Below are 14,790 nucleotides of genomic sequence, written 5' to 3' on the forward strand. Positions count from 1 at the left end.
GTACCAGTTAAAAAAATTAAATATGGAAATATATATGGAAGTAGTTTTATAAATAATTATCTGATCTTTCTTATCTCTCAGCTATAGGACAGACACTTCCTTTTGATACATTTTTGGACTATCTGTTTTTCAATGTATGAGTCTGTTATTCATTGCGTTTCTATGGGCTAATAGCAGTATTGCCAAATTTATCCCCCAAAAAAGTATATATATATTTTTTTATACCTAAATGGGTTCTAAAATTAAAAATCTAATTGCTAAATAATCCTTGGTATGACGATCTTAAAACAATTCCATATCTTGGCCTAAAGAATCCCCCTTAGACTCTAGGGGGTTAAAATGTTCAGTGCGGTGAAGAAATGGAGACAGGATTAATAGCGTCAAAACATTTTACGGCGATAAACAAAAAGCAATTAAGTTGTCAAAAGTGCGCACACACACACACATCTAAATTGCAGTGGAGGTGAAACATTTTTGCTGCAAAAACGCTCATTGTCTAAAAATGTAGCAAAAAATTATAGCGCTTGCAAGTTACAGGTCCCTTGACACACCACGCAGAAAACAAAATGTGTTGATGACATGAAATTGGTATTCTGAGGAGGTGTAAGAGATTCTCTCTCTAATGAGTCTGATATTTCCCATAAGACTCCAAAGTTCCTCTTTCTAGTGAGTAAATGGGAACGGCACCTCCGTACCTTCAGGCTCTGATCAGTCCCTACACCCAAACGAGGGCACTGCGTTCATCCACCTCTGGCCTGCTGGCTCCCCTACCTCTGCGGAAGCATAGTTCCCGCTCAGCCCAGTCAAACTGTTCGCTGCTCTGGCACCCCAATGGTGGAACAAGCTCCCTCACTCACCACCTTCCGGAGACATTTGAAACCCCACCTCTTTAAGGAATACCTGGGATAGGATAAAGTAATCCTTCTACCCCCCCCCCAAAAAAAAAAAAAAAAAAAAAAACATTGTAAAGTGGTTATCCCACTGGCTATAAGGTGAATGCACCTATTTGTAAGTCGCTCTGGATAAGAGCGTCTGCTAAATGACGTAAATGTAAATGCAAATTAGACCAGCATATTCTTCTCAACCTTTTATTTTTTATTTTTTATTTTATTTTTTATTTAACCTTTATTTAACTAGGCAAGTCAGTTAAGAACAAATTGATAATTGCAAGACAACCATTTTCACATCTTGCCATAGATCTTTAAGCCGATTTTAAGTCAAAACTGTAACTCGGCCACTCAGGTACGTTCACTGTTGTCTTTGTAAGCAACTCCAGTGTAGATTTGGCCTTGTGTTTTAGGTTAATGTCCTGCTGAAAGATGAATTAATCTCCCAGTGTCTGGTGGAAAGCAGACTGAACCAGGTTTTCCTCTAGGATTTTGCCTGTGCTTAGCTCCATTCCGTTTAATTTTTATCCTGAAAAACTTCCCAGTCCTTAACGATTACAAGTCACCCAAAACATGATGCAGCCACCACTATGCTTAAAAATGAGTGGTACTACTCAGTAATGTATTGGATTTGCCCCAAACATAAGACTTTGTATTCAGGGCAAAAACTTAATTATTTTACCACATTTTCTGCAATATTACTTCAGTGCCTTGTTGCAAACGGGATGTTTTAGAATATTTTTATTCTGTACAGGCTTCCTTCTTTTCACTCTGTCAATAAGGGTAGTATTGTGGAGTAACTACAGTTTTCTCCTATCACAGCCATTAAACGCTGTAACTGTTTTAAAGTCACCATTGGCCTCATGGGGAAATCGCTGAGGGGTTTCCTTACTTTCCTGCAAATGAGTTAGGAAGGACACCTGTGTTTTTCCATAAATAGCCACTCCTCACCCTTTTTGCAATCTATCACAACTGAAAATATTGTAACCACAAATATCAATGTCCTTATCCGACACCGAATCATTCAGCCAAGTCTCTGTGAGAAACAACATATCAGGGCTCGCGTCCTGCACCCACACATCAAGAAGGCCAATCTTTTCAATCAAACTCCACACGTTTGTGTTCAACAGCCTAATTAAACTTATTCAAAGGATGATATCAATCATCTAACTAAAAAGAAACAGTGCATTAGGAGGTTTTTTTAAATGGATGGCAATGCATCACAGCCCGTATTCATAAAGTGTTGCAGAGTTAAAGTGCTGATCTAGGATCAGGTCCCCCCTGTCCACGTAATCTTCATTATGATCTGTAAGGCAAAACAGGTCTTAGATCAACACTCTCTGAGAAGTTTTATGAATACGGGCCCAGATTACAATGGATACATGTTTAATCTGATCTCCCCTTCTCTCTGCAGAGATTCAGGACAGACTTCTCAGAGGGAAAGATAACTGGCAGGGTGAGTATTGAGTGAGGTAATGGAGAAAGGAGCGAGGGAATGAAGACCTGAACGAAAGAGTGAAAGGAGAACAGAATGCATGACCTCACTACAGAGGAGAATGGAATGATATGAATGCCGATATGAATGAATATAAGGTGGAGGAGGGGGAGCAAAACAAATGAGTAAACAAACACTGCACACATCCCAGGGCCATGTTGAGTAGATCAGAGAGGGGGAGGAGGAAGGGCATAGTGGAGCAGCCTCTAGTTCTTCTTCCTGAGTTGATAATAATAGGATCTGTGTTCTCTCTCTCTTTCCCTCTCCTGCGCTGAGCTAGTCTAGGAGACGCGATCAGGAACCCTGAGGGTTTTATTGAGTGTTCCAAAATGGCACCCTATTCTCTATGTAGTGCACTTCTTTTGGTCAAAGTTAGTGCACTATATACGGAATAGGGTGCCATTAGGGACAGAGCCTCTGTCCATGTTTGTTTTCTCCTCCATCAGCACAATCCCATTTCCTTGGGGGAGAGAGGTTGGAATAGAACAGCAGCTCGCCTGCTCCCGTAAGGGTGACTTTCATCTACAGCACAGATCAATACAAATTCTTGGTGATCTCATCGAAGAGGAGCACAATGGTTGCACCCCAAATGCCTCCCTATATAGTGCACTACTTTTGACCAGAGCCCTATGGGTCTCTAAGGGGGTTTCTAAGCATTATCATTACCTAGCTCTGGTCCAGGGCATTACTGTACGTGCTGCTTGCCGACGTTGCGCACGTAATGCCCCGGACCAGAGCTAGGCGTGATGATGCTCAGAGCTATATCATGCAGTGATGCTATGACATTTGTCCACTTTGTTAACATTTGTGTCCCTCCTGTCAGCGCTACAACTGTTACAAGCACCACTGGAGCGACACGCGGAAGTCGGTGAGCCTGGAGGTGACCCCGGGGGGCATCGACCAGATCGACCCCCAGACCAACCGGGTGGTGTGCTCTTACGACTACCGTTCCGTGGAGGGCTTTGCAGAGGTCAACGACTACCAGGGGGGCTTCTGCATCCTCTATGGGGGCTTCAGCCGCCTGGTACGTACCTAGGGGGGAGGGTAGTGTGTGTGTGTCTCTCTCTCTAAACCAGGGCTCTCCAACCCTGTTCCTGGAGTGCTACTGTCCTGCAGTTTTTCACTCCAGCCCTAATCTAGCACACCTGATTCTAATAATTAGCTGGTTGATAAGCTGAATCCGGTAAGTTACAACGGGTTGGAACGAAAACCTACAGGACAGTAGCTGTCCAGGAACAGGGTGGGAGAGCCCTGTGTCATGTAAAACTCTTCCCAGTGTGAAATAGTTCCCAATTGTTCTGATTGTGTTGTGATTGTCGAGGTCATGTTGTAAAAATTTTCACAGCGTGAAAATGTCCCTAGTCAATAATTGCACGCGCGTCTGTGTGGATGGCTGAGCTTGTGCAGATGTTTCTCTTACACCCCCTCGCCCTTGATTTAGCAAGCCTAATTAGCTGTAAACTGGTCGAGATGGCTTGTTCTCAGAGGTGTGCAGTTTGAACTTGTTTGTATAGCTAACTAACTAACAAATATATATGTACTGTCAATTGAAAACGTAGCGCCCAAGTCTTTGCAATCGCAAAAAATCTCTCCTCACATCAACCCTCAGCACATCAACCCTCAGCACGAGTCGACAAGCTTCAGATTGGTCAGAGTCAATACTCCTGGCCACCATTGATTGGCAGATGTGTGAAGCAAATGCGCGTGCCCACAGAACAGTTTTCCGAGGTCGAGGGAGGGTGTGAGAAACATCCGCGTAAAGAGATGCTTGTGCAATTATTCAACTGGGAACATTTTCACGCTGGGAGAAATGTTACAGCATGACGTCACAATCAGAACACGATCAGAATGATTGGGAAGGTTTTTACATGACACCCTGCTCTAAAGGTTTGTTTGTCTGTGTGCAAATGTGTTTATGCCCTTGAGAAATCCTACTGTCCAGGACTTGACTCACCATTCTTATTGCACCCCAACCCAATCCCATCCCTTTATTCACCTTCCTATTGCCTCTCTCTGCCCATACTTCCCATCCCCCTCTCTCTACCGTCCCATCCCTCCCTCTCTTACCTATCTCTTTCCCCCCGATCCCTCTCTCTCCAACTTTCCATCCCATCTTCAGCACCTGTTTGCGTCAGAGCACCGGGACGAGATCATCAAAAGCGCCATCGAGCATGCGGGCAACTTCATCGGCATCACACTGCGGCTGCGTAAGGACCCGCTGACCTTCGAGGACTTTGTGACGGATCGACTGGGGAAGTACGGCTCGGACGAGTCCATCACCTCCCTGGCTGAGTTTGTGGTGCAGAAGATCTCCCCACGCCACTCGGTCAGAATCACTCCTATCCCGATCACTCCGTCCATTACTTTTATATATGACCTGTTTATTTGACCTGTGTTGACCTTTTATGAGGATGCAATTTTTCTTTATTATGACATCGAGATGAAAATGTTATTTGTAGTCAACTGGCCCTTATAGACTTGAGACTAACTTCTTCTGTGATGTTTGTCTCTGACAGGAGCCCGTTAAGAGGATCCTGTGCCTGACAGAGACATGTCTGGTGGAGAGAGATCCAGCCTCCTACAACATAGTCACCATCAAGCCCTTTGGAGAGGTGGGTGGCTGCTACAACTCCTACATAAATACTGGGGCTGACTCATAGAATTGGTAGAAGAAGAATTTTCCATGATGTGTTATAATGTGGATTTCTGTCTGTTTTATCCATTCTATTTCTATGGCCCGGCCTCTGCCTCAGGCTCTGTTAAATGCCATGTTTGTCTTTTTCAAATAAATTGGACTGAAGCACTGTTGTTTTAGTGTAATTTGGGGTAAACGCTGTGTGTGTCTGTGTGTGTATCTGCAGGTGTTTGCTCTCATCTGCGATGCGGAGAACCCCCAGGTGTTCACCATAGAGTTCATCAGAGGCCAGATCAGGAAGTACTGCTCCACAGACCGGTACAGTGAAACACACAGCTCCTATTGTACACATACGGTATCATGAGTGCCATATTTGCCCTCTACAGTTTCCTTCCACAGGTTTTTCTTTTTATACCAAATCTGTCGGTCTCACTCTGCTCTGCTGTTCTTCATGTGTTCATGTGTGTTATATTTAACCCATCCCACATCTGTCTTTCTCTATTGTTTATAAGTGTGTGTATTTGTGGGTCATATCTGTTTCCCTCTCCATCTTATTGACTGAATCTGCTGTGTGTGTTTAGGGACTCCCTGATGGCCAGTCTGCTGGACGGGGTTCGTGCGTCGGGTAACAGGGATGTGTGTGTGAAGATGGCCCCCACCCAGCGGGGCCAGCGCTGGGGCCTACTGAGCATGCCTGTGGATGAGGAAGTGGAGAGCCTGCACCTCAAATTTCTGGCAGTGCCCCCTAGTGAGTAACACCTTTCACGGGTGTATTCATTAAGCACCAAACTATTTGAACTTGTCCAATAAGCCATTTTCAGTTGCAAAATGTTTTTCGTTTGACCCAGGTTTTATCAGTGACCTGAAATGGCCAGTTTAATATTATATCTTTAAAGGACTGAGGGTTTGAACATGTGTCCCTGTCCCTCAGATGGAAACTTTGCAGACGCAGTGTTCAGATTCAACGCTAACGTATCCTACAGCGGTGTGCTGCACGCCGTCACCCAAGACGTAAGTGTGTTGAAACCTACCAAGCGACAGTGTGTTGAAACCTACCAAGCCACAGTGTGTTGAAACCTACCAAGCGACAGTGTGTTTAAACCTACCAAGCCACAGTGTGTTGAAACCTACCAAGCCACAGTGTGTTGAAACCTACCAAGCCACAGTGTGTTGAAACCTACCAAGCCACAGTGTGTTGAAACCTACCAAGCCACAGTGTGTTGAAACCTACCAAGCCACAGTGTGTTGAAACCTACCAAGCCACAGTGTGTTGAAACCTACCAAGCCACAGTGTGTTGAAACCTACCAAGCCACAGTGTGTTGAAACCTACCAAGCCACAGTGTGTTGAAACCTACCAAGCCACAGTGTGTTGAAACCTACCAAGCCACAGTTTGTTGAAACCTACCAAGCCACAGTGTGTTGAAACCTACCAAGCCACAGTGTGTGTTTGGTAGTGTACTAGGCCTATTTTTAACATTCCTCTCCTCTTCCGGTCTCTCAGGGTCTGTTTTCGGAGAACAAGGAGAAGCTGATAAGCAATGCCGTCTTGGCCCTGCTGTCCCAGGAGTGTGAGCTGCCGGGCCCCAACGCTGAGCTGGAGAGCCACTTCCAGGCCCTCCGACGCCTGGTGGCCTCAAAGGCCGGCTTCCAGGCGTTCACACAGCTTCCCAAGTAAGGCTTCCGACACACACACACACACACACACACTACTGCCCCTTCTTCCTGACTTTCCGTCTCTCCTTTCACTACCCCTTTCTCCCTTCTTCAAAGCTCTGACTGTCTAATTGTGCTTTTCACTTCTCCCTCCTCTGCTACATTCTCCCAGTCCTTCTGCTCCCCTCTCCATCCCCCTCTCCTACTGGTAGTTGTTGCTATGCAGTATTGTGTAACGATGTTGTGGGAAGTGTGTAGGTAACAGACGTACTCTGTCATTCCAAGGTCTGGTCAAGGGTCTGGATTCACAGATGGAACGTAAATATTAATCCATACATCTCAGTCTGCCCTCTGTCTGTCTTCCCTGTCTTCTCTCTCCGTCTACTACTCTCCTTTCATCTGTCTACTACTCTCCTTTCATCTGTCTACTACTCTCCTTTCATCTGTCTACTACTCTCCTTTCATCCGTCTACTACTCTCCTTTCAGCCGTCTACTACTCTCCTTTCATCTGTCTACTACTCTCCTTTCATCCGTCTACTACTCTCCTTTCATCCGTCTACTACTCTCCTTTCATCCGTCTACTACTCTCCTTTCATCCGTCTACTACTCTCCTTTCATCCGTCTACTACTCTCCTTTCATCCGTCTACTACTCTCCTTTCATCCGTCTACGACTCTCCTTTCATCCGTCTACGACTCTCCTTTCATCCGTCTACGACTCTCCTTTCATCCGTCTACGACTCTCCTTTCATCCGTCTACGACTCTCCTTTCATCCGTCTACGACTCTCCTTTCATCCGTCTACTACTCTCCTTTCATCCGTCTACTACTCTCCTTTCATGTGTCACACACAGGGAGATCAAAAGAGAGGTGACGTCATCCATCTCTCTTCTCCACCTCTTTCTTCGTGTGTGTGCCCATCTCTTTCTGTCTCTCTCGCTCTCTGTCTCTCTCGCTCTCTGTCTCTCTCCTGATCTGTATCTCTCATGTATCCAGGACACTGTCTCTCTCTCCTCTGGGGTCACTGAGATGTATGAGAGGATTTCCATTCTTTGTTCCTGTATAGTTGAGAATGAACCCCCAGACCCTTTTAAAATGATATTTGTAGACCAGAGATGCCATAAAAATGAGGCTGTTTGTCTGCCTTTTTGAAATTCCAGTGTCAATGAGTATCCCCCTTGTCTCCATATCATGTCAATGAAATGAATTAATGAGTCTTTGTCTAGTTTAATCAGTGTGTGTGTGGTGTGCTGTGTTGTGTTGTGTTGTGTTGTGTTGTGTGTGTGTGTATTGCAGGTTCCGGGAGAAGTTGGGGGTGAAGACGGTGAAAGCTCTGAAGAGGAACAACAACGGAGTGACACACGCCGCTATAGACATGCTCTGTGCTCTTATGTGTGTAAGTGCCATTTGGATTCCCCTGAGCTGAAAGTTCACTCACACAGACGATCTTACACACAATTCTGGTGTGGCGACATGACACTACCGAGAATGTGACTGCCGTTGTAAATGCACAATTTACATTTACAACATTTAATTGCAATTTTATTTGCATCCTTCCAGCCGATGCACGATGACTATGACCTGCGACAGGAGCAACTGAACAAGGCCTCCCTGATGTCCTCCAAGAAGTTCCTGGAGAACCTTCTAGAGAAGTTTGTCAGCAACGTGGTACGTGTTTCAGCCTCAGCCTCTACTAACCTTTTTTGATATTGGTGCTGAAACCTGGGAGCGAAACCAAAGGAAGCCATCTTGCTTCTTTATTAACAGTCTCCTTCACACTCTTTTTTTTCTTCCCCTTCTATATACTCCCCCTTTCCCTCCAGGACCACGGCACAGGGGCACTGGTGATCAGCTCGCTGCTGGACTTCCTGACCTTTGCCCTGTGCGCCCCCTACAGCGAGACCAGCGAGGGCCAGCAGTTTGACATGCTGCTGGAGATGGTGGCCTCCAATGGGCGCACCCTCTTCAAACTCTTCCAGGTAGCTAGGAGGGGCGAGAGAAAGGTCTGGAATCCATAACTGATATGCTCCGTTTCAGTTTGGGTTCCAGGCTAAGAATAAGAGAAAAGGAAACCGTATAAGGTATGTGTGACGATCTGTTTTGACGGGATTCATTTAACGTTGTCTCAGTGAGTTGTTGTTGTTTTCCAGCACCCCTCTATGGCCATTGTGAAGGGAGCAGGCCTGGTGATGAAGGCCATCATTGAGGTGAGGTTGGGGGGAGCAGGACTTGATATGACAAAGGATAATTATTATGATTATATTGGCGATGATCAACAAATTATGATTGTTTTCTTTATTAGGAGGGGGATAAGGAGATAGCCACTAAGATGCAGGAGCTGGCACTGAGTGAGGGGGCCCTGCCCAGACACTTGCACACCTCCATGTTCACCATCAGCTCAGACCAGAGGATGCTCACCAACAGGTAAAGGACTAAGGGTCCAAATCGGTTTACGTCAGATTTTTACGTACATCTCCCATAACGTCCATGCATGATTTACTCAATCAATTACACATCCTTATCTCAAGTTAGGATTCTGACAAATTCACTCATGGTTTTGAAACTGTTCCTCCTACAGGCAGCTGAGTCGTCACCTGGTGGGCTTGTGGACAGCAGAGAACCCCATCGCCATGAGCCTCCTCAAGAGAATACTGGTTAGGCTCCCGACAGGTGTTCAGTAGGGCTGTGACGATACCAGTATTGCAATATTTTTTTCATGGCGAAAATGAAAACACGACGCCCTCTTTGGTCCTTTAAAAACCTGCTGTATGTAAAATATTGTGTGCTATAGCTTAGAAAATAAATACATGTGACTGGATTGCAACATAATGATGTTTGTTTCCAACATAAATCTGCTTCGTGTTTTGTTTCCTTGCCACGATGGTAAGGAGTATCGCAATACTGGTATCGTCCCGACCCTAGTGTTCAGGCAATTCACTTGTGTACCATCCATACGATTAGAGGCAGGGAATTTGATAGTGTACAGTCTCTCCATCTCTCTCTTTCTTTCTCTCCATCTCTCTCTCCCCTCAGCCGACGGGGCTGCTGGCGTACCTGGACAGCCCTGATCCTGTCCCGGAGAAAGATGTGGACAGGATGCACATCCGGGACAATGTCAAAATCGCCACGGTAATCTGCAGTAGAGACAATAATGACATTCCCCTTTACGCACTCCATACACCGTTGTGGTACCTTTAGAAATGCATGTATGCTTGGATGTTATTAGTACTGTATATATTTTTTTACTGACTGGCCTTTTCCTGTCTGGTCCTTACAGGACCAGTTTGGTCAGCAAAAGGTGCCCGACTGGCAGCGGGTGGCGGGCAAGGCAGCCAAAGAGGTGGAGAAGTTTGCCAAGGAGAAGGCTGACATCGTGCTGATGCACTGGAGGGACAAGATGGGTATCGCCCAGAAGGAGGTGAGGAGGGACTCACTGCTCACTTTTCTCCCCCCATTCAGGGGCTTCATTCTGGCCCAGTAGCACTAATGGTGACGCCCTCATTCCGGCTCCTCTGGCTCTTGCTCCTCCTGCTGGTGCTGAGTTGTATTGCAAGCTCTACTGCTTCCATAGCCATCTGCTGGACTGGTCCAGGTACTGTAGTACCAGTTAGCATGGCTAGCATCGCTATCACCCTGCAGCTTTGCCATGGGGGAGACACTCTGGGAACCAGTGGGTTCTGAACCGCATTCTAACAAATCCTCTGCTTTGCTGTTTTTGACGCTGCTGAACAGATATGCGCCGCTTGCTTTGTGTTGCGTCTGCCCTCGTTTGTATGCGTCAGAGGGATCCACAGAGATCTTGGAAGTGTAGTGTTGCTGGGATTGATGTTAAAACTCTTGGTGCAGTTATGACTTCTACTTAGAGCAACATAGGGTATGAATGATGCCACTGAGTAAAATTCTGTGCATTATGGTGACAGAATGAAATGCAAGCATTTACAGTAACAGTTAATGTCGCCAAGACGGTAAATGAGAGATGTCTTGTTTAAAGGACTAATGTGTGTCCTTGAGTAGAGCCGACCATCTGAACGGGCCAGTTATTAACAGAAAACACTCTCTCTGCCCTCTTCTCCTTTGCTATACGGGCCACAGCTGCGCCTCTCATTTGGCACAAATCTTTAATCAAATCTCCTTTTAAATCAACTGTGCCACAACGCTGCCACAAACCGAAGTTCACCTATACTTTATATGACCATCACTGGGTTTTTCCTGGGTTTTTGTCTCACCACACAAGGTTTGTCTAAGTACCAAAATAAACAGGAACTTGTTAGTGCGGATTCTGAACGAGACTATTGTTAGAGGGCTGACTGTGGGTGAAGGTGATTCCAGCTCAAATCAATCATTTAATTGAACTTTCTTTCCTTTATCTGCGAACCAATCACCTCACACACTCTACAATCGCTACCACAACCGTTGTGATTTCCTTTCCATTATTATTAATTTGATGATACAGTAAAATAATGAACCCCTATGTCATCGCGACTGGAGGCTGTCTTACTGTTTTTGTCGATATAGATTTTGATTGTATGATGCAGATTGCCTTTGACCTTCTAACTTCATTGAGAAGCATCTCTGTTTGATCCGACTGAGGACCAATAATCTCTCTGTGTTGTCTCTTGCCCCATCCTCCCCCTCTTGTCTGTTGTTGTTCTTTGCTGTCAATCAAATGCAGCAGGACAGAAATAACCTGGTAAGTAGAACTGACCAATGGGAACCCCTCTTCCTCCTTTTTGACCCCTCCCACTCTTACCTGTCAGTTTTAGAGCTCATGTAACACATGTTGTGGGATCCCATCTCTGTATTTTGATTTTTGTCACGGTTTATGTCAAAGGTTGTGTGTTTTTGTTGGTGTTTGTTATCATGACAGTATTTTTCACCTGGTGGTCAGTGACATTAAACGTTTGAATTCATTAATACAGTAAAAAAGGTATTTGTTAAAAAAACATATTGTAACATTGTGATAGATAAAATACATGCCATTCAATACATGCCAACCCATACCTACATGCCATACCTGACTCTGTTGTACCTTGAACGTTGTCTAGATCAAGATCTATATGTTCCCTTGCCAACTCCATTGCTGTCATTATCAAGCCAAAGATGAGAATTTGGCATGACAATGATTGACAGGAAATTGGCCTGATAGCCTGAGTGCCAGTCAATTCATGCTATTGTGAACGCTGGTGTTAGTGGTGTCATAATCATCGTAGCTGCAGTCATCCAATCACATCGTATCATCCACTCATGTAGAGCAGTTGTCCAACAACGCAGAGTTGACCATTGGAAAGGTCTAGTGTAGTAGTGACTGCCATTGTTCTTGGCTGTACTACAGAATCCCAACCAAAAACCTGTCGTTCTGAGGAAGAGGAGACAGAGGATCAAGATCGAAGCCAATTGGGAGCTCTTCTACTACAGGTACATTTGGTCACTTACTCACAAAATGGCCACCTTACTGTCTCTCTTACTAATATAGACTTTTGTGTTTTATCCTCTATATAAAAATGTTTAATGTTTCTCAGGTTGGAGCAGCCTTCTACTTTAGAGGATAAAATAAATTCAATCAATCAATTCATGCATTAAAAGTGAATATTTTGATTTTGGATAAGTAGTCCCATCTCCATCTCTGGTTCTCCGGTGTCCTAGGTTCCAGTTGGACCACGCGCGGTCCAACCTCATCTGGAATCTGAAGACGCGGGAGGAGCTGCGGGATGCTCTGGAGGGAGAGATGAGGGCCTTCGGCGTGGACCGCGAGCTGGGCAACGCTAGCGTCATCTCCTGGAACCACCAGGAGTTTGAGGTCAGGGGTCAAACCAAATTATGACCATATTATATTATGATCATTGATTGATCGTGTGGATTGGTAGCTGACTTGTGGTGGGTGTTTGCGTATGTGTTGCAGGTGAAGTACGAGTGTCTTTCGGATGAGATTAAGATTGGTGATTATTACCTGCGTCTGCTGCTGGAAGAGGATGAGACGGACGAGTCGGGGGCCATCAAGAGATCGTAAGACATCCGCTACCTACAGCACAATCAGCTATGTCTAACCCATCTAATGAGAATATTGCTCTTAAATCCAATCGAAAGGATAAAGTAAAATGTTCAAATTGTTACATTTCCCCAGAGTTTCTTTAGCAATTTCCCTCCCTCTCGCTCTCGCTCAGGTACGAGTTCTTCAATGAGCTCTACCACCGTTTCTTGCTCACCCCCAAAGTCTCCATGAAGTGCCTGTGCCTGCAGGCTCTCACTGTCGTCTATGGGAAGTGCTGCGAGGAGATCGGCCCCTTCACCGACACCAAGTACATCATGGGCATGCTGGACCGGGTCAGTGCTGTGGCACACACAAACTGTCAGAGATCCGTTGGGACAGTTTTGTAATGGTAACAGTCTCTCTCTCTCCCCCTCTGTATTTACAGTCTACAGACAAACTGGAAAGAGACAGACTGATCCTATTCCTTAACAAACTCATCCTCAACAAGAAAAATGTAAAGGAGGTGATGGACTCCAATGGAGTCCGTATCCTAGTGGACCTGCTCACCCTGGCCCACCTACACACCAGCCGAGCCACCGTCCCACTACAGGTAGGTCTTTACAACTGCCCTGTCTGAACCACCCAAATTGTAGCATATTCTTCTCATCATGTATCTAACGTATGTTTTGATACAGTTACAGACCATGGAAGCGTATAGCTGTCGGAAGTCCAATAGAATTTCGACAGCTATATGCTTCCATTACAGGCCAGTCTGTCTGGTTTCATGTTAATAACGTACGTCTTTGTCTGTCAGAGCAACGTGATCGAGGCTGGGGCGGACATGAAGAGGGAGAGCGAGAAGGAGTGGTACTTTGGGAACGCAGACAAAGAGAGGAGGGGCCCCTTCAGCTTTGAAGAGGTACGTTTCTACTGAATGCAAAACCAAGACTGATGCTAAGCTCTACCCCAGGGTTCATCAACTAGGTTTGGCCTTGGGCCACATTTTCTCTGAGCTAATAGTCGGAGGGCCAGAACATAATTAGCATATCATATTAGCACAATTAATAGGCCTACACTACAAATTGAACAAAATATTTAACACATCTGCGTAGTACATAATAAATTCAGTGACAATAACATAATAATTTCGATCTGATTTAAGCTCATAAAATCACCAATGTCTCCATAAATAAAAAATAAAAAAGGTATGTTTTTCCTCTGTGCGTTGATTGGTGGGGAAAAACAGGTCTACGTAGCCTACTGTAGTCTACACTACTTTTATGTCAACATTTGTTCAGAACAATTAGCTTGATAGCAAGAGAAAATGTTGCTCTCAAAAAGTATCAAAAGAAAGGTGGATAATAAAAATTGAAGTTTCATGGATGGACAGAGATATGCCTTCATCTTACCACCTTTCTCCAAAGCCAAGCCACTGTGTCTTATTTGCAATGAAAATGTCGCTGTTTTGCAAAGAATTCAATCTCAGACGGCTTTATGAATCTAAGCATGGTACTTTCAAAGTGGCCTTCCCGCTCCAGACAGAGGCCCGACGCAGAAACATTTAAGCACTAACTGTAAGCTACACACACAGCAGAAGAATCCTCCTTCGTGGCCTGACCCAACAACAGAAGGTCACAAGTGCCTCCCTAAAAGCGTCCTGGGTTCTAACCAAACACAACATGCCCTTCACAGATGCAGAGGTATTTAAAAAGTGCATGTTGACAGTTTTGGAGGAATTGGTTACCGACAAGTCTATGGATAGCATAATTGCGTCTGTCAAACAGGTGCCCATGTCTGCGTCAACAGCCGGCCGCAGCGTCCATGCACTATAATAATAATAATATGCCATTTAGCAGACGCTTTTATCCAAAGCGACTTAGTCATGCGTGCATACATTTTTTTGTGAATGGGTGGTCCCGGGGATCGAACCCACTACCTTGGCGTTACAAGTGCCGTGCTCTACCAGCTGAGCTACTGAGGACCACCATGCACTGGTGGATGATGTGCATAGGATTGTTCTGGAGGGGCTCAGTCAGGCTGAGCATTTTTCCCTGGCTAGTGATGAGAGTACTGACAACACCGATGTAGCACAATTGTGTGTGTATATGTCCGTTATTTTCATGGAAATGACTTTAAAGAAGAGCTACTGCCAC

At 45.2% G+C, this 14,790-nt stretch overlaps 1 protein-coding gene across 2 annotated transcripts in view; it reads left to right on the forward strand.

Annotated features, from left to right (window-relative positions):
• LOC311145646 (dnaJ homolog subfamily C member 13-like) overlaps window positions 1-14,790 on the forward strand; it is a 60,557-nt gene that overhangs the window by 21,196 nt on the left and 24,571 nt on the right. For both annotated transcript variants that reach the window (XM_084181913.1, XM_084181914.1), the window contains exons 5-27: window positions 2,302-2,343; window positions 3,206-3,406; window positions 4,502-4,708; window positions 4,899-4,994; window positions 5,244-5,335; window positions 5,599-5,765; window positions 5,949-6,028; window positions 6,520-6,689; window positions 7,966-8,065; window positions 8,230-8,337; window positions 8,493-8,648; window positions 8,820-8,876; window positions 8,972-9,093; window positions 9,248-9,323; window positions 9,703-9,798; window positions 9,947-10,087; window positions 11,342-11,359; window positions 12,002-12,084; window positions 12,313-12,466; window positions 12,569-12,672; window positions 12,831-12,990; window positions 13,083-13,247; window positions 13,452-13,556. In XM_084181913.1, coding sequence (XP_084038039.1) covers window positions 2,302-2,343; window positions 3,206-3,406; window positions 4,502-4,708; window positions 4,899-4,994; window positions 5,244-5,335; window positions 5,599-5,765; window positions 5,949-6,028; window positions 6,520-6,689; window positions 7,966-8,065; window positions 8,230-8,337; window positions 8,493-8,648; window positions 8,820-8,876; window positions 8,972-9,093; window positions 9,248-9,323; window positions 9,703-9,798; window positions 9,947-10,087; window positions 11,342-11,359; window positions 12,002-12,084; window positions 12,313-12,466; window positions 12,569-12,672; window positions 12,831-12,990; window positions 13,083-13,247; window positions 13,452-13,556 — 2,700 coding nt within the window. The remainder of the gene's footprint in view (window positions 1-2,301; window positions 2,344-3,205; window positions 3,407-4,501; window positions 4,709-4,898; window positions 4,995-5,243; window positions 5,336-5,598; window positions 5,766-5,948; window positions 6,029-6,519; window positions 6,690-7,965; window positions 8,066-8,229; window positions 8,338-8,492; window positions 8,649-8,819; window positions 8,877-8,971; window positions 9,094-9,247; window positions 9,324-9,702; window positions 9,799-9,946; window positions 10,088-11,341; window positions 11,360-12,001; window positions 12,085-12,312; window positions 12,467-12,568; window positions 12,673-12,830; window positions 12,991-13,082; window positions 13,248-13,451; window positions 13,557-14,790) is intronic.

Source organism: Coregonus lavaretus (assembly GCF_964263955.1).
Source record: "Coregonus lavaretus genome assembly, chromosome: 2".
NCBI classification, from domain to species: Eukaryota; Metazoa; Chordata; class Actinopteri; order Salmoniformes; family Salmonidae; genus Coregonus; species Coregonus lavaretus.